General features: G+C 65.1%; 2 protein-coding genes across 4 annotated transcripts in view; one reads left to right on the forward strand and one right to left on the reverse strand.

Annotated features, from left to right (window-relative positions):
* LOC113994084 (mitochondrial import inner membrane translocase subunit TIM16-like) overlaps positions 1–18,402 on the forward strand; it is a 39,453-nt gene that overhangs the window by 20,220 nt on the left and 831 nt on the right. Inside the window, exons 10-30 of one of the 3 annotated variants that reach the window (XM_027732764.2) lie at positions 11,448–11,502; positions 11,860–11,917; positions 12,014–12,159; positions 12,601–12,696; positions 12,772–12,984; positions 13,108–13,240; positions 13,321–13,496; positions 13,570–13,678; positions 13,778–13,864; positions 13,958–14,100; positions 14,177–14,281; positions 14,404–14,489; positions 14,565–14,706; positions 14,816–14,905; positions 14,983–15,099; positions 15,187–15,322; positions 15,426–15,517; positions 15,603–15,689; positions 17,181–17,265; positions 17,795–17,934; positions 18,318–18,383. In XM_027732764.2, the coding sequence (XP_027588565.2) occupies positions 11,448–11,502; positions 11,860–11,917; positions 12,014–12,159; positions 12,601–12,696; positions 12,772–12,984; positions 13,108–13,240; positions 13,321–13,496; positions 13,570–13,678; positions 13,778–13,864; positions 13,958–14,100; positions 14,177–14,281; positions 14,404–14,489; positions 14,565–14,706; positions 14,816–14,905; positions 14,983–15,099; positions 15,187–15,322; positions 15,426–15,517; positions 15,603–15,689; positions 17,181–17,265; positions 17,795–17,934; positions 18,318–18,383 (2,362 nt within the window). Of the gene's footprint in view, positions 1–11,447; positions 11,503–11,859; positions 11,918–12,013; positions 12,160–12,600; positions 12,697–12,771; positions 12,985–13,107; positions 13,241–13,320; positions 13,497–13,569; positions 13,679–13,777; positions 13,865–13,957; positions 14,101–14,176; positions 14,282–14,403; positions 14,490–14,564; positions 14,707–14,815; positions 14,906–14,982; positions 15,100–15,186; positions 15,323–15,425; positions 15,518–15,602; positions 15,690–15,780; positions 15,944–16,508; positions 16,703–17,180; positions 17,266–17,794; positions 17,935–18,317; positions 18,384–18,402 lie in introns of those variants that run through there. The other 2 variants (XM_027732762.2, XM_027732763.2) reach the window with 2 other exon arrangements.
* On the reverse strand, positions 1,454–8,656 carry VASN (vasorin). The gene is made up of 2 exons (XM_027732766.2): positions 8,601–8,656; positions 1,454–4,098 (listed from the first exon to the last, which is right to left on the reverse strand). The coding sequence occupies exon 2, from the start codon at positions 4,086–4,088 to the stop codon at positions 2,079–2,081; it is 2,010 nt and encodes a 669-aa protein (XP_027588567.2). The 5' UTR covers positions 4,089–4,098; positions 8,601–8,656; the 3' UTR covers positions 1,454–2,078.

Here is an 18,402-nt window from a genome sequence, read left to right on the forward strand (position 1 = left end):
GCACCCCGGTGGTGCTGCACCTGCCAAAGCAGAGCCCCCACTTGGCTCCTGCTGTGCTGGCATTTTCACTGTAGATCCCATCACTTTGGAGCTGCTGGAAACCTCCATGGAATGGTGGGACTTGCTGAGGTGTCATGAGGGTCCCCTGCAAACTGGGCATGTGGGGGGGTCCCTGCAAACCTCCAGCTGATTGCAAGTGGGGAAATGAGCTTTGTTAGGAGAAGGGCGCGTCACGAAGGCAAAGGAGGGGGGAAGCGAGGGGCCAGGAGGGGCTGGAGAGCCCTGCAGACAGTGCTGGTGTGGGGACACGCCGGGGCTGGGCCAGGCTCGGGGGGCCGTGGCGGCGGCCGGCCGGGGGCACCCGGCATGAGGCCGTGGCTCCGCCAGGGACTTTTCTTCTCTCCTCCTCGCGAGGCTGGAAAATATACAAAGCTCGCAGTGAAAATATTTACACAGCAGCAATTTTGGGAGGAATTTGGGATGTTAATTTGAAAAATCTGTGGGGAGAGGACCACAATGGGCCCTTTGAGTGGGCGAGCGTGGCCATCGCAGCGAGCCGCCCGCGCTGGCGAGGGGCCCCTCCTGCCGCTGCGCCGGCCCTAATGGGAGCCAGCCCTGCCGGAAGCCCACCTGGGAGCCGGGGGGGCTGTGCCAGACGGCCCCCGCCGCCACCCCGCGCCCCTAATTGCATCCAGAGCCTCTCCCTGCCCCGGGTGAGCAGGACCAGGGGGCCGGCGGGGTCAGGGCCGTGTCCTGTGGCGGAGCGGCCGGCGCGGTGCGGCACGGCGGTGACCCTCGGCGTCAGCCCCGCACTGTGCTCGTTCTCTCCAAATCAAACATACCTCAGCGGGCAGGGCCTCAACCTGGAAAATTCCAGCCCGAAAGATAAAGGATTGGAAAACGATTAAAACCAGAGAGTTGGAGCAGAAACCACTTGGCAGCGGGAACCTGCCGGCTCCCAGCCCTCCCCGCCAGGGCCAGCGCATGAAACCGGCTGTTCCCGGGGCCGGGCAGTGGGGGCTCTGGCTGCACCCCCGGGGTGGGGGGGCCCTGCAGGCTGACACTTGTCACGGGTGCTCTGAGGGTCCCAGTGCTGCTGGGGGTGACGTCAGGAGATTGGGCTGGGCTGTTTGTCCCGCAGCTGGCCCCGGAGCCATCTGGCAGGCGGGAAGGGATGAAGTAAGGCTGGATGATGCAGAGGGCAGGGGCCGATTTGAACCCCGTGGCCTCTGTTTTGGGAACCCCTCCTCAGCGCCCGCGGTGGAGGGCAGCGCCCAGAGTCGGGAAGACTTCCCCCTCCATGGCCCTGACTCATCCCAGTGCTTGCCAACAACAATGAGAGGACGCAGCTGACCTTTCCAACCTTCCCGCTCCTCCACAGGGGACACACCACGCTGCCCACACCCCTGCCCACACCCCTGCCCGGGTACTCAGGGCAGCACAGAACTTTTTGTTGTTGTTATTTTAATTATTTTAGGTTTTTTTTTTTTTTACAAAAAGACACTCTTCTGGTCTGTCTTACAAAAGAGACGTACACAAACCTGTACTAAAAAAAAACAAGTTTTCCCAGAAGAAATGGGAAATAACGGTGTATAAATATTCTCTCTGAGTTCTTAAAGCTTCAATTCCCGGTTTGCCTGCTTGGCACTTCCTTTGGCCCAGGGGGTCCCGAGGGTCCCAGCACCTCGGCTGGGCCATATTGCTCACATCAGCTTCCAGGGAGTCGAGGGTCACAGGCTGTGCTCTGCTAAAGGACCCTTGTTACCAGCACGTGGGCAGCCCTCAGCCGAGTCACGGCAGCTTTCTCTTTAGCAGTAGCTAAAAAGAAGCCCCCCTCCCAGCCCCCAAATTAAAACCCTCCTTTCTTCCACTATCCATGTTCTACGTAGAGTCACAGGAATCAAGGCACCGAGCAGTAAAATTCGTGTCTCCTCTCGAAGCGTGGCAGCCTCGCGGAAATTGCACGTTGTGGGTTTGGGGGTTTTCTGCCTCAATTCAGTCAGCTCCTTGGCGACCTGTATCCCAGAGGGACATGCCCAGGTGCTGCTTCTGGAGCTCAGCCCTCCTGTGTCCAGGGCTCAGAAGTAGGAGGGTTTGAGCCCCGGGGTGTTGTTGTTGCTGGGGTAGTGCGACTGCATGAGCGGCACCTCGCACTCGGAGCCACCAGAAAGCATTGCTGCCTCCGGCACCTTGCAGCCATGGTTGCTCAAGTCCCCATTTTCCAGGCAGGCTTTAACCCCTTCCAGCTCCAGCGGGCTGGCGTCCACCCCGGCGCCGGCACGCGCCTTGGCCTGGTGGCGCCGGCGGTAGTACATGGCGGCGGTGACCACCACCACCAGCAGCAGCGCGGCGGCCACCACGGGGACGAGGATCAGGGCGAGGTTGGGGTCCTGGCTCTGGGTGACAGGGGAATGCTGCTGCAGGCTGAGGGGCAGGGTCTGTGCTTCGGCACAGTGCTCCTCCTTGGGGACCTCCCCCAGCGCCCCGATGCAGACGCGGTAGGTGCAGTTGGGTTTCAGCGCCCGCACCGTGTACTCGGAGAGCGAAGCCGGCAAACGCAGCATCACCGGCCGCTTGTCCGGCCCCGAGAGGTTCCGGTAGCTCAGGCGGATGCCCTTCAGCTGTGCCTTGGACTGGACGTAGTTGTGCAGGTCCACCTTGAGAGAGGTGCTGCCCACCTGTGCGATGCTGATCCGCCGGCCAGGCGGTGGGGCCGGTGTGCCCGGGGCGGGCGTCGTCCCCCTCACCTCCACCTCACAGTACACGCCGGCAAAGCCCGCGGGGCACAGGCACTGCAGGAGGTTCTGTGCACCCAGGTGGCAGGTGCCGCCGTTCAGACACGTGCGAGGGGGACAGATGGGCGGCGGGGAGCTGGTGGGGGACGGGGTGCCGCTGAAGGGCACTGGTGTGGAGCTGCCCTGGGGGTCCCTGGCCCCTGGGGTGGGCGCAGCGGTGCTGGCGGGCGGGGGTGGGCGGTGGGTGGTGGGCAGCAGTGCGGGTGGCGGCAGCGTGGTGGTGCGGGGGGTGGTGGGCGTGGGGGTGGTGGTAGGGCAGCCAAAGTCAGAGTACTGTAGGTGGTGGAGGAGCTTGCCGGAGTTTTTGGGGGGGAAGTGGCAGCGCGTCTCCTCGGGGCGCCGCAGCACCACACCGCTGGCATTCACCCACTGCACCAGCCAGCTCATCTGGCAGATGCAGTTGAAGGGGTTGCCGGCGGCCGTCACAGCCCGCAGCCTGGGGAAGAAGCTGGAGAAATCCCGAGGGATGGTGTTGATGTTGAGGTTGCTGATGTCCAGCTCCTGGAGGTTGTGAAGGCTCTGGAAGTTGTCAGCTGGCAGCTGGGAGATTCGGGCGTTGCCGGCCAGGCTGAGCCTGGTGAGGCTGCCCAGCCGCCGCAGCACCGCCGGGACGCGCTCCAGCAGGTTGTCAGAGACATCCAGCTCATGGAGGTTGTTCTGGACCTGGAAGAGCTCCTCGTTTAAGCTCGTCAGGCCCAGCCCTGCAATCTTCAGGGACTCGATGTTGACAGCATGGAAGGCCCCTGGTGCAATGGTGGGGATCTTGTTCCAGCTGATGTCTAACAGCAGGAGGTTGGGTAGGTCAAGGGGGGGCACAGCCCTGAGCTGGTTGTTCTGAAGCTTCAGCTCCAGCAGATTCTCCAGCGTGTCAAAGGCAGCAGCGTGGATATGCTGGATCCTGTTCCTCTGCAGGTAGAGCCGTTCCAGCAGGCGTAGCCCGTGGAAGGTCTCATTGGTGATCTCCTGCAGCTGGTTGGAGGACAGGTCCAAGTTGACAAGCTCTGTCAGAGGCTGGAAGATGTTTTTCTGGATGCTGGTGATCTTGTTTTGTGACAGGTCCAGGAGCTGGAGGGCGGGCAGGCCTGCAAAGCTGTCCTCACTGAGCGTTGTGATGCCGTTCTCAAAGACGTAGAGGGAGAGGGTGTTGGAGGGCAGCCCCTGGGGCACTGTCTGGCCCCGCCTGGCCGCACACAGGATGGTCTTGGGGTCTTGGCACTGGCATCCTGCGGGACAAGCCCTGGCCAGTTCCCCATGGGCCAAGAGGAACAGCGTGCAAAGGATCAGCTGGTTCATGGTGTCAGCTCTGTGGAGAGAGAAATGCAGCCAGGGTTAGGGGCCAGGCCCTGCTGTGGGGTATCCAGGGCTGGCAGGGCTGTGGGTCACCTCTGAATCCCTGGGACAGAGCTGGTGAGAGTGAAGCAGCATGTGGGCTGCCCACCCCGGCTCCATGCTCTTCCCCCTCCCCAGACCTCCAGGATTTAGGGACATGGTACCATTGTGCACCCCAGGCTCTACCATGAGACACATCCCACTGGTATTTGGATTGTCTCCAGTGGCACACCAAGATTTCCTCCCCCCCCAGTACACACAAGGGCCCCAACCACCCCCACTGCTCAGCAGGGTGCAAATCAAACAGGGGGATGTGGAGAATCAGAGCACCGGGAAGGGGTGGGGGAAGGGGTGGGAGCCTGGCCGGCCTTCCCTGCACTGAGCTCAGCTTAACTCTTTGCTTGTGCCATCCCAGCAGCTGCATCCACGGGGGCTGCTCCTGCCTGGATCACCAGTGGCAGCAATCCCTCCTAGGGACAAGCCATTTGTGTCCCCACAGAGTCCAGGGGCTCATACCCACCCCCAGCCAGCCCCTGGCCCCACAGGTCACCTTGCTGTTCCCCTCCCTGCTGCACTCCAGGGACTCAGCACAGCACCATGGGCTGTGTCCTTGTCCCTTGGGGACTTGGGACAGCAGGGATGGAGGGGAAGATCCTCTGGAGTGAGCAAGGCTGTAACCACCCCTGCCCCAGCCCCCCCTGGATGCCCCGGCCAATCTTGCAGCCGCTCTCCTGTGCCACACGGAGCTGGTTCCTCTCTCAGCCCCATCTTTTAGCCCTTTTAATGATACGAGGCTGGGCCAGGGACCCACTGTCTCCTGCCACCCCATCAGGGGTAAAGAGAGGTTGTAGAGGGGGGTCCCCAGGCAGGGAAGAGACGAACCCTTCCCCAGCCGTGGCCTACCTCCTCCCCGCTCAGAGCTGTCAGAGCTCCAGGCAAACGCCCCCCCCGCCCCTGCAGCTCAGAAGGGGCCCTCTCCGTGTGCGGGGGGCTGCCGGGTCACAGCAGCACGTGCCGCCTGCCCCGGCCCGTCGGCGCTGCAGGGACACCACATCCTGTGCCAGCAGGGTCTGGACCCGTGCTGTGTCCCCTTGTCCCCCTGCTGGGGTGTCAGCCAGGGTTAACACGGTGACTGGCTCTGTGCTCACCTCTTCCCAAGCCGGCCCCCCACAGGGTGGGGTGCACCCGAGGGTGGGGTGCACCGATGGCTGGGCAGGGTCACCACAACTGCCTGAGTCACTTGGCTTGACTGGCCCTGCCCTGACATGACCTGTGCCGTCAGCCCCGATGCTGGGGAGGAGCTGTGCTGCATCCAGGGGGTCACTGTCACCCAGGGGGTCACCGTCGCAGCATCCCCTCCCCAGCACCCCCAGCTCAGTCCTCTCGCTGCTGCTGGGTCCCCCCACACCTCCACATCACAGCCAGTGTGCAACACAAGGACCACAAGGACGGAGTAGAACCAAAACCACATCATGGAGACCTTGTGAAGTGTTTTTTGAGGCTGGGGGCAGACCTGGCACTCCTCGAGATGGCTCCAGCAGCTGGAGTGTGCTGGCTGGCAAGAGAGCCCATGTCATGAGGTGCTGGCATGCCAGTAGTGCCACCACCGTGCCAGGCTGCCCGGATGGACAGCCCCGGAGCAGGGCCAGGCCTGCGGGATGCTGGCGAGGCCGGGGCTGGTTTTGCAATGCCAGGGTCGGGTTTCGCTGACGTGTCCCGCGCTGCAACCAGCTGCTGACTCCAAGTCTCTTTCGTCCCTTTAATTACACTGGCATTTCCTCCCCGCCTGCCAGGCTCCCCGCTCCAGGCAGGTTCGCCCAGCCCGGCCACAGCCGTGCATCCGTGCCCGGCCACGAGCGCCGGGCAGGCTGGCACGGCCGCTCCGCGCGCCTCCACCGCCGCCCCCTCGGCATCGCCCGCTCCGCTGGCACGCGCCGCCTCCACCACGGCCCGATGCTATTTCAAGGCAGCGAGAGGTTAACCCAGCCCAGGTCACCCCCAGAAACGAGGGACAGGGAAACGGCCTCCCCAGGTCCTGGCAGGGTCCCCAAGGGTGGAGAGGAGGCCCCGGTTCTGCTGGAGGTGTTGGGGCCGCCCTGCCAGCGGCCTGCTGCTGCCTTGGCTGGGCTCCCCCACGCCTGCACCGCAGATATTTGCCGTATTATTCATATTTTCCGGCTGTGGGGAGGATCTGGGCTCAGATTCCCCCAGTCCCGGCTCAGCCTTTCCCTGCCAGCCTGCTGGGGTTGGGAGTGCAGCATCCCCCCTTCCTGCCTGCAGCCCCCCAGGCTGGGCAGTCCCACTGCTGTCCCACTTTGCATCCACCACACGTTTTAACAACAAGGACGATGCTCTCCCCACCCTGCAGGGTGACACCTGTGCAGGACAGGCTGGAGGAACCCTCCTGGGGGTTCCTCCCCTTCCCCACTGCTTGGGGACCTCAGGGAACCAGGCAGAGCCAGGATGTCCCTTTCCGCACCGGCAAGCAAGGCCCCAAGGCCAAACAAAGCCAGCGTTGTTGCTGGCCGGTGGGTTGCCACCTTGGCTGGTGGCACCGAGCAGGAAGGACAGGGGCCCTGCTCACAGCTGGGCCCTGAACTCCATCCCTGTCACCGTAGGGAGGGACATGGTGCCTTTGCCGGGCAGGATGCAGAGCTGCTCCCCTCCCTTACACCCCCCAAAGCAAGCTGATGTCAGCACGTGCCCCCTCCCGAGAGCCAGCTGGGGGGATGCAGGATTAAGCCCTTAATCCTCCTCCCTTTCAACCCACCCTGCGCCGCCTCAGCTCCCACCTCCTCCCGCTCCCCTCCCTATTTAATTAAAGTTTCCGCAGCAGCCCCGCAGGAATGCAGGCCTGGTTATTGCATTCCCGGGAGCACTCGCCAGCCCCTCCATCCCGCTCCTGCCCCTTTGACCCGGCCGTGCTCCCCGTCTCAGGTGCTGGCAAGGAGAAAAACCAGCAGAGCCGCTTCACGAGCAGCCAAACCGCCTCGGGAGGAGCCGGAACGCCGGCGGAGGGTGGAGGAGGCCGCCGATGGTGCCACGCGTGGCCCGGGCGGCACGGGCAGATTCCTCTGGAGTGACTGGGGTGGCCGCGGCTGTCCCCGAGCGCTTCCTCGTGCCGTGTCCCGCCGGCAGAGCCAGCCGGGCAGGCAGCACTTGCGTCAGGGCCACCCGGCGAGGCCGGCTGGCCTTGGCGTGGTGCAGGGGAAAACAGTAATTAGTGTCATCCCTGACGGCGGCACTGCCCAGTGCTGTGTGGGCAGCGGCACCGCTGGGTCAGGGCAGCCTGGCTGCCCCGGTCCAGCAGGACCTGTCGGCACAGGGTGTGTTGACAAGAGTGGGTGTGTGGGGGTGACATGACTGGGGGGTTTTGGTTGGGGAGAGAAGTCTTGGAACTGGAGCATCTCTGCTGAGATACATTGGCTCCTGTGGCAACTGCCAGCCTGGGAGGGAGCCAGGTGTGGAAAGGAACATTTCCCCCCATGGTGCCCCAAAGTCACATCCAAAGAGGGTGACAGGGGCCAGCACCCTCCAATTGCACCCTTGGTGACGACAAGGCATGCAGGGAGCTGGCGGCAGGAAGAGCAGTGGGGTATCCCCGGCGGCCAGGCTGGCTGGTGGCCCTGCTGGCACCCGTCCCTCTGCGCCAGCCAGGGAGAAACCCTCACTAGCAGCGCCTTGGGACCCGCTTGGCCCCGTGGAAGGTCAGCGACCCAGGACACTGACCCCCAAGGACAGGCAGGGCAAGGGCAGCCAAACCCCACCCCAGCCGAGCCCTCTGCTGAGGAGGGTGGTGGTGGTGAACATGGCTGTCAGCAGCTCCCACCTCTGCCTGATCCCAACAGGAGAGCCCTGCTGCCACGTCTGCCAGGACAGGGTGAGCACAGGATGGGCCCAGGACCGTGCCAGTCCTGTGGGGGTCCTGGACCTCTTCTGGCAGGGCGGGTCACTGCCACCCAGTCATGCTGGATGGAGCTGGTGTTCCATGTTAGCCCCAGACACATCTCTCCCCTTACCCTCAGCACCAGGCCGAGGTGCCTGGACTGGACTCCAGCGCATCCCACGGCAGGACAGGCACGGGAGATCAGGGGCCCTGCCTGCACCCTCATCCCAGCCCACCACAGTGCCATCCCCCAGCCTGGCCGAGGCCCTGCCACCAGCCCTGGCGGGAGCCAGCCGGGTGCCCCTGGCTCAGCCGAGGCCTCGCAGGGAGCAGAACACACCAACCCCCATCCGAGGCCCGGAGGAGTCGTCGGCCCTGGGTGTCCTGCCTGCGGCCGAGGCCCGGGTGACACCCTGTCACCGTGGGTGCCCAGCCCACCCCGGGTGCCGCCCGGCCCAGGGCCCCTCGGGCCCCGCCGTCCCCTAAGCCCCTCGGTGGCCGGCAGAGCCCCTTCTCGCCCGTGGGCGGCCGCCGCACGAGCCCCAGTGGCTGCGTGGAGGGTCGGGCGGTGCCGCGGCCGCGGGACTCACCGTGGCGGGCGGTGCGGGGCCGTGCGGGGCCGTCGGGGAGGCCGGTCAGTCCATGGCGCGGGCGGATCAGCGACCGGGCGAGCAGTGGCGGAGCAGAGCGCGGGGAGCGGCTTTTAAACCGCGAGGGCGGGGCCTGCCCTCCCGCCGGTCGCCCATTGGCTGAGAGAACGGCGGGAGGCGGGGCACAGCGGGCACGGAGGCCCCGCCCCCCGCGCACCTGGGGCCCGACTGGGGCGGGACCGCGGGGACCCCCGGGACCCCCGGGACCCCCGAGTCACAGGGAGCCCCCGGATCTCTGGGATCGCAGAGTCACAGCGACCCCCGGGACCCCCGAGTCACAGGGACCCCCCGGATCTCTGGGATCGCAGAGTCACAGCGACCCCCGGGACCCCCGGGACCCCCGAGTCACAGGGACCCCCCGGATCTCTGGGATCGCAGAGTCACAGCGACCCCCGGGACCCCCGAGTCACAGAGACCCCCCGGATCTCTGGGGTCGCAGAGTCACATCGACCCCCGGGACCCCCGAGTCACAGAGACCCCCCGGATCTCTGGGGTCGCAGAGTCACAGCGACCCCCGGGACCCCCGAGTCACAGGGACCCCCCGGATCTCTGGGATCGCAGAGTCACAGCGACCCCCGGGACCCCCAAGTCACAGGGACCCCCCAGATCTCTGGGATCTCGGAGTCACAGTGACCCCTGGGACACCCAGGACATCTGCGACTCCAGAGTCACAGGGACCCCTGGGCACTCCATGGGACCTCTGGGATCACAGGACTCCCCAAAGTCACAGGAATTTCTGGGACCCCCAGGACCTTCCAGACTCACAGGGACCTCGGGATCCCAGGAGCTCCCGGAGTCACAGGACTTCATGGCTTCCCAGAGTCATAGGGACCCCAGGGCTCCCCAGAGTCACAGGAACCCCCAGGATCCACAGGGACTCGATGAGATCTCCTGGACCTCCAGAGTCACAAGAGTACCCAGGACCAGGAGAATACCCAGGATTCTGGCAGCTCCCAGACCCTGCAAACCTTCCACATCCCCAGCCCCAGGACCTCCAGCATCCCTGGGTCTGGGGTCCCAGAGACCCCCAGCACCCCTGGTGTGTAGACACACAGGTATAGGGGGTAGGTGCAGGTGAAGGCATCTCCCTCATATCCCCAGCACCCACGGGACCCCTGGCACCACTGGTAACACCAAGGGCTGAGTGTCCTTGGCACCCCCATATCCAGTGTGGCCAGGGTAATCAGGGGCCCTGGCACCCATGGGACCCAGTGCCCTGGGATCCTGGTCCCTCCATGCCCCTGGCATCCACAGAGCCCCTGCCACTGTCTTCTGGGGGATGGGAGGCAGTGGGTGGCCCTCACAGGGCTGTCTTTACGGCAGATTAGTGGGACTGGGGGAGACCTCCAGGCCTTAGGCTGCTAGCCCCATTACCTGAGAGGTGAATGCCCTTCCCCCCACCCCTGCACGTGGTCCGGGGACCCCACAAGGAGCACACACAAACCATCAGGGAGGGACAGACAAAAGAAGAACTTTATTGTGGGGTTGGGGTTTATAAGGCTTTTAGGAGGGTCAAAGGGGACCAATCACAAGTTCAGGGTCACACAGAAAAAACCATCAGGTAAAGGGTCAGCAGCCAATAGGAAGGGGTTAACAAAGGACCAATGAGAAACACCTCAGGACCCCTTCCCAGGACACTTTGTATGAGACAATAGCTTCACAGGGGGGGTCGGGGAGAGGGAGACAGTGACTGCAGAAAATACAAAAGCCATTTTGAAACATGTTTAAACCACAGTAAAACCTTCTGTTTCTATAACATTAGAGCTGTTTTCCTCACCAGTCCATCTATGACAGGACTTCTTCCATCCTGCATATGGCAAATCCATTGCCACAGGCAGGACAGTGCCATACCAGCCACACCTATCCTTCATGGCATGGGATGGCATGGAACACCTCTCTGCCCTTGGCACAGCCACAGAAATGTCAAACAAAGGTAATAGATTGTCCCTTCAGTCTCTGCCTGCGGCTCTCCCTCCTCAACCCCTGATGCAGGAAGGCGCAGGAAGGCACAGAGGTGACTCCGTGCTTTTGTCACCACTGTCCCCTCAGGCCACTGAGTATTCCTTGTCACAGACCCCTCTGGTCCCCTTCTGCCACCAAGCACCCCCCCAGCCGTGGTCCCCTCTGGCCACGGAGCATGTCCTGACCACCGGACCCTCAGTCACGGGCATCCCCCCAGCCGTGGTTCCCCCCAGCCGTGCAGCAGCCCCGAGCTGCGGGCTGGGACAGGGTGCAGGACAGGGAGCAGGGACACGCTCCAGCGGGCACAGCCCAGCCTCAGGGCACTCCCGGGGCTGGTCAACACTGCAGGTGCCAGGGTGTGCCACGCGCCCACCCAAAACTGGTCAAGCCGGCCCGGCCGGCCCTGGGGCTCCCCTGCAGGTGCTAGTGGCTTTCCTAAGTGAGGCCGGGTGCAATGTCCGGGTGCTGGGAGCAGGGCTGGGAGCAGGATGCCCCACAGCTGGGCACGGCTTCGCAGCAGGCACCGAGCATCCGGGGCTGGGAGCAGCTGGCAGTGCCATCCTGCTGCCAATGTGTCACCCCAGGGTGGGACAGTGCGGGTCCAGCTGTAAGCTGGGGACCAGCCCAGCACCCTGAGGGCACCCCCCAGCACCACCACTGCCCTCCAACCCCTGACAGGATCTGATCCTGCCCTGCACTGCCCCAGCGCAGGTTTGGGCGCGCACCAGCCAGGGAAGCAGGATCCAGCACCACGGCCTTCGGGGTGCTGCACTGAGGGGTGCCCTCAGCTCAGCACCCCCAGCTCAGCATCCCTGTCCCTTGCAGGGTGACCATCCCACTGTATGACGCCGACACGGGGCTGCTGGTGTTGGCAGGGAAGGTGAGGTCCCACAGCAGCGGGGTGCAGGGGGGTACAGGAGGATGCAGGGGAGTGTAGTGAGGTGCATGTGGGTGCAGTGGGGTGTAGAAGCATGCAGGGGTTGCAGGGGGGTGCAGGAGGCTGCAGAGGGGTGCAGGAGATGCAGCAAGGTGCATGTGGGTGCAGCGGTTACAGGAGGGCACAGAAGGGTGCAGGGGAGCATATGGAGGTGCATGCGGTTGTAGGAAGGTGCAGTGGGGTGCAAGGATTGCAGCAAGGTGCATGTGGGTGCAGGGGGGTACAGGAAGGTGCATGTGGGTGCGGTGGGGTGCTTCCTGCAGCCTCACCCTTTCCCTGTCCACTCCACCTCTCTTCCAGGGAGAAAACCTCCTGTACTGCTTTGAGGTGACCCCCACGCAGCCAGCGCTCACCCAGGGTAAGCAGGTCCCACCCCACACCAGGGTCGCAGCAGCCCCGGGGGGCTCACCCCTGCCTGCACTGCCCACCTCATGTCCATCCCCCCTCCCCACAGTGACCCAGTGCCGGACAGAGGGCAGCACGCGGGGCCTGGCGGCCGTGCCACGCCGGGCCCTGGACGTCATGGCCTGCGAGGTGCTCCGTGTCCTGCAGCTCACCGACACCGCCCTCGTCCCTGTCAGCTACGTGGTGCCACGCAAGGTGAGGGGGGGGCTGGTGGCACTGCATTGTGGATGCCTGGTTTCGTCTCATGGGTGACGCCTCGCCAGCACCAGGTGACAAAAGGCACCCGGGTGCACTTGGGACCCCAATCCCCAGCCTGGGGAGAGCAGAAGAGGAGGTCAAACCTGGGAGCTGGCAGTGGGTCACAGAGTGTGCGTTTGCTGCGTGCTGGATTTGGGAAGCCGGGTGCTGCATGTAGAATTGGGGTGCTGGAGAGTGGATGCTGATAGCTGGGTGCCACCTGCTGGGTGCTGTTGTGCAATAGGTGCTGGGTGCTTAAAGTGGATGAAATTTGGGTGCTGGGTAGTGGAGTCTGGGTGCTAGAGGTGTCTGGGGGTGTCCAGGACTGCCCCAGCTGCAGGAGGATGGAGGCTGTGGGACTTCAGGAACACCCACCTTGCCCCATCCCTTCTCCCACAGTCTGTCCAAGACTTCCATGAGGATCTGTTCCCTGACTGCACTGGGACCCTGCCAGCCACCAATGCCCGAGCCTGGTGGGCAGGTGACAACCAGCAGGTCAGTGTCACCCAGGGGTGTGTCCTTGCTGGTGGCATTGCCACTGCCCCATGCCCACCACTGTGCCTGGTGCAGGTGGGGAGGGTGAGCCTGCACCCCGCACGGAGATCCACGGAGACCTTCACCTCCCCTGTCATCGCCTTCACCCACCACACCAATGCCGGCCACACCGACACCGACGTCGGCCACACCAACATCGGCCACACCGACACCGACATTGGCCACACCAACATCGGCCACACCAACATCGGCCACACCGACATCGGCCACACTGACGCCGACCGGAGCGTGAGCATGGGGTGCTGGGAATGTGCTTTGGATGCTGAGGGGGCGGGGGTCCCTGTCGCCTTTATACAGCAGGGAAAGGCTGGGCTACCAGCACCACCTGCCCACCCGCTGTCTCTCCTGTAGGAGGCCAGTGGCTACTCCTCGCCATCCTCGCTGGCCTCACCAGGCAGTGCAGCCACCTCGCTCTCGGCCAGCACCGGCCCCTCCAGCGGCTTCGCCAGCAGCCCCAGCCAGAAGTCCCTGCAGAGCATTTTGGGTGAGCAGGCAGCAGGGTGAGCTCGGGGTCCCTCACTGAGGAGGGATTCGGGGCACTCACCTGTCCCTCACCCGCTCCAGGGCCCAGCTCCCGCTTCCGGCACGCGCAGGGCCGGGTGCTGCACCGCGACTCCCACCTCACCAACCTGCGGGGGCTCAGCCTCACCACGCCGGGCGAGTGCGACGGCTTCTGTGCCAACCACCAGCGCGTCGCCCTGCCCCTGCTCACCGCCGGCGGCCAGATCGCCGTGCTCGAGGTACCCCGGAGTGGCTGGAGGCCGGCACGGCGCCGTGAGTGCCATGCCCGTGACCCCTGTCTCTTTCCCGCAGCTTTCCAAGCCCGGCCGCCTCCCCGACACAGCCGTGCCCACCATCCAGAACAGCATGGCAGTGGCCGACCTCTCCTGGGACCCCTTCGACCCGCGGCGCCTCGCTGTGGGTACGTGTGCCAGCCCCGCCGGAGCATGCCGGGATAGTCCCCTCACTCTGGGCATGCTGGTCACCACATTAACCACTGCCCATCCTTTTTGGTCCCCAGCCGGCGAAGACGCCAAGATCCGGCTGTGGCGGATCCCTGAGGGAGGGCTGCAGGAGACACTGCAGGAGCCTGAAGCCATTCTCCAAGGTGAGGGGACACACCGAGCACCCTGCACTGGGGACAAGCCTGCCCAGTGGTGTCCACAGCTGGGGACGACCACGCACTGCTCAATCTTCCCAGGTCACACGGAGAAGATTTACTCCATCCGCTTCCACCCTGTGGCATCCGATCTCCTGGTTTCCTCCTCCTACGACATGACCGTGCGGATCTGGGATCTGAGCGCCGAGCAGGAAGTCTTGTGCTTGCAGGGACACACAGATCAGGTAAGGAATGACAAACCTGGGGACACCTGGGGGGTGACTTTGGGATATTGAGGGGACACAACATCTGTCTCCCCAGATCTTCAGCATGGCTTGGAGCCCAGATGGGAAGAAGCTGGCGACAGTGAGCAAAGACGGACGGATACGGCTCTACGAGCCACGGTGCAGCCCTCGGCCTCAACAGGTACAATCACGGCACTGAGGGTGGGCTGGAGAGCTGGGGCTGCAGGCAGGAACGCCCCCGAGGGCACCTGCCCGCACCCCCAGCTCTCTCTGAGCGGGCAGAGTGACCTTCTCCCCACGCAGGAGGGTCCAGGTCCCGAGGGGGGACGCGGAGCACGCGTGGTTTGGGTTTGCGGTGGCGACTACCTCCTGGTGTCCGGCTTTGATAGGTAAAGAGGGGGACACATGGCAGGGCAGGAACACCAAGGGACACCATGCTCCCCCTCATTGACACCTCCCCACAGCCGCAGTGAGAGGAGGATCCTCCTGTACCGGGCACAGGCTCTGCCTGAGGGACCCTTGTCCGTCCTTGGGCTCGATGTGGCCCCCTCCACCCTCCTGCCCTTCTACGATGAGGATACAAGTGTTGTCTTCCTCACTGGCAAGGTGAGGGCTTGCCCTCCAAAAAACTGGGGGGCTACCTGTCTACAGCACCCCAAAAGTGCAGAGGGACCCTCCATGCACCTTGACAGCCCCTGTCTCACTCCATCCCCAGGGTGACACCAGAGTCTTTCTCTATGAGGTGACTTCTGAGCCCCCCTATTTCCTTGAGTGCAACAGCTTCACCTCCAACGAACCCCACAAGGTAAAGAGGGGCAGTGCTGCCTGTCCCTGACCCCTTGCCTGCGCTGCCAGACCCCGCTCACGCCCCCACCCCACCAGGGCTTTGTCTTCCTGCCCAAAACGATGTGTGAGGTGCGGGAGGTGGAGTTCGCCCGTGCGCTGCGCTTGGGGCAGAGCACCCTGGAGCCCGTGGCTTTCCACGTGCCACGTGTCAAGGTAGGTGGGGGGTAAGGGGAAGGCTGGCTGTGTTCTGGGATGGGGACAGAGGCAAGGGACCCCCCTCAACATCACTTGCCCCCACAGAAGGAGTATTTCCAGGACGACCTCTTCCCGCCGACCCGTGTCTGGTGGGAGCCGGCCCTGGGTGCCAGTGCGTGGCTGGTGGGGCAGGACGGGCAGCAGCGCCGCGCCAGCCTGTGCCCGGCCGGCATGGTGCCAGGTGGGTGAGGGGCAGGGCAGGACCCCCAGCCCACGGGGATGGTGTGGGGGGTGTCAGCCACGGGGCGAAGCCCTCCTGCCCCACGGTTATGCCGCTCTCCCAGTGAGCGAGGCCCCGAAAGAGGCTCCGGCTCGGAAGTTCGTCCCTGCATCTGTGTACCTGGAGGAGAAGTCGGACGAGCAGAAGAAGGAGGAGGTGGGTGCTGGGGTGGGGCGGCCGCCCTGCAGTGGGGCTGGGGGCGATGTCCCTCACCCCACGGCTCTGCCCGGCCTCCCCACAGCTCCTGAGTGCCATGGTGGCCCGGCTGGGCAACCGAGATGATCCGCTGCCCCAGGACTCCTTCGAGGGGGTGGATGAGGATGAGTGGGTAAGTGAAGGGACTTGGGAGGGGAGACACGACCCCCGTCGGGTCCCATCAGACCCCGCCATGCCCCTCACCCACACCGAGTGTCCCGCAGGACTAGGCTGGACCCGGCACCCCAAGGACCACCCGGCAAACCCCGCACCCGCAGGGCCGGCGGGGCAACCGAGAGGAGAGAGAGAGAGGAGGAGAAGGAGGAGGAGCAGGATGTGCAGGGCCTGCCGCGGGCAGGACCCGCTATTAAAGCCGCTGCACCAGCACCGCGTCCTGCCGTGATCCCGGGACACCGCGGGGAGCACCGGGGGGAGACACCGGGGCGGAGGGGGACACGGGGACCGGGGGGCACCGGGACGGAGGGGGACACAGGGACCGGGGGGGCACCGGGACCGCGGGGACACGGGGACCGGGGGGCACCGGGACGGAGGGGGACAGAGGGACCGGGGGAGCACCGGGACCGGCACAAGGGAGGACACGGGGACTGGGGGGACACAGGGACCGGCCCTGGAGGGGACACAGAGAGTGGAGCCGGGGGGGACACAGGGACGGGGTGGGGGACAGGGACCGACACGGGGGGACACCGTGGCCGGGAGGACAGAAGGACTGGGGGTTGGGGGACAGAGGAACTGGCCCCGGGGGGACACTGGGAGTGCGGGGGACACAGGGACAGGCACCGGTAGGACACGGGTACGGGGGGGACACGGAGACCGGCGCCGGGGGGCACAGGGACGGAGGGGACACAGCGTGCGACACCGGGGGGACCAGAAGGACCGGCACCGGGGTGACACAAGGAGCGGGGGTTCACAGGGACCGGCATCGGGAGGGACACGGGGACCGGGGCGGAGGGAAGTCGCGCCCCACCCGCCTGCCACTGCCCGGACCTCCCGCGCGGCGCGGCCGCCAGGGGGCGCTGAGCCCGCCGAGGGGACGCTCCGCCCCGCGCCGCCGCCGTCTCGGTGCCCGTCGTGACCTTCGCCCCCGGCCACGTGACCGCCGGGGGCGGAAGAGGCGGTGGGGACATGGTGAGAGGGGACAGGGCGGGGGGACGGCGGGGTTGGGGCTGGGCAGGGTCCGGGGACGGGCACCGGGCCCGCGGGTGTGCGAGGGAGCTGGATCTGGGGGGGCAGGGACAGGGGAGAGGGGACAGGACCATGGGATGGGGGACAGGACAGGGGGAGAGGGACGGGACACGGGAGGAGTGACAGGGCCTGGGGAGGGGGAGCAGGGTCAGGAGAGGGGGGACAGGACACGGGAGGAGTGACAGGGCCTGGGGAGGGGGAGACGGGGCGGACAGGGCAGAGGAAAGGGGAACACGGGAAGGGGGACAGGGCCTAGGGAGGGGGTCACAGGGCCAGGGAAGGGGGGACAGGGACGGGGAAGGGGGGACAGGGCCAGGGATGGGTAGGGCAAAGCCCCAGGAGACAGGGAGAGGTGACAGGGTGAAGGACCTGTGTGGGGAGGGGGCCCCGTGGTGGCTGTGACAGCAGGGTGTCCCCGCAGGCCAAGTACCTGGCACAGATCATCCTGGTGGGGGCCCAGGTGGTGGGACGGGCCTTCATGCGGGCGCTGCGCCAGGAGTTCGCAGGTAGGAGCTGGTATACTGCTCTGAGTGCTCCGTGTGCCCACACTGCCCTGCCCTGGCTCTGCTCTGCACCCCCACCCTTCCCCAGGAACCCCAGTGCTCCCCGTGCCCACACTCTGCCCGCAGAGGACACCTGCCAGGCTGTCACAGGGTGACAGTCCTCACCTGCCTCCTGGCGCTGGCCTGATGGTGTTCATCTCAACCCAGGCTCCCAGCAGCCTTCCCAGGCTCCAGCCTGGCTCTGGCACCGCTGCCAGGCTCCCAGAGATCCCAGCACCCAAAAGGGCACAACAGGATAATCCCTGTGACAGGAGAGCCCCAACCCTGCCCTGCCAGCAGCAAACAGTGCTCCCCCAGCCCCTGACACATCCCCAGCACTGGGATCACATCCAGGGGCGACTGGAGGGGGGCAGAGGGGGACACTGGGCTCTGAGCACCTCAGAGCCTGAGGGCTTTGCTGCCTGACCCCCCCCAAGGCCTGGGGGTCACGGGGATCAGGGTGGGGGTCTCATGGCCTGGGTGTCTCCGGCAGCGAGCCGGGCAGCAGCCGATGCACGAGGACGCTCCGAGAGGCCCCAGTCTGCTGCTGCCTCCAGGATCATCGGCATCAGCCTCCAGGAAGCTCAGCAGATCCTCAACGTCTCCAGCCTCAACCCTGAGGAGATCCAGAAGGTAGAGGGCCCCTCAGAGTCGGGGAGAGAGGGAGGGAGGGCCCTGTCTGCCTTGAGGGTGCTGCCTGGCATGGGGGTGACAGCTGTTCCCCAGTGCTGTCCTGGGCCCAGTTAATCCCAGTTGGAGGATTCCTTGCCCCAGCTGGAGCAACCCTCGGGGCTTGGCCTCTGCGTCTGCCCAGTGGGGCTGCTCAGGAAAGGGGACGTGGGATCCCCGGAGGTGCCCGACCAGAAATGTGGGAACTCACAGTGGAGTCAGGCAGAGCAAACATGTCCCCAGGATCACACCTGTCACCTCCAGCAATGCTGCAGGGAGCAGGAGGCCCCCAGGGTTTGGGAATGGGGAAGGTGGAGATGAATCTGAGCCGGAGCTTCTCTCGGCAGAACTACGACCACTTGTTCAAGGTGAACGACAAGTCTGTGGGAGGCTCCTTCTACCTGCAGTCCAAGGTGAGCGAGGGAGCAGCGG

This window comes from Pipra filicauda, unplaced genomic scaffold (assembly GCF_003945595.2).
Source record: "Pipra filicauda isolate LSUMZ 115617 unplaced genomic scaffold, ASM394559v2 scaffold73_size2923735_pilon, whole genome shotgun sequence".
Classification (NCBI taxonomy): Eukaryota; Metazoa; Chordata; class Aves; order Passeriformes; family Pipridae; genus Pipra; species Pipra filicauda.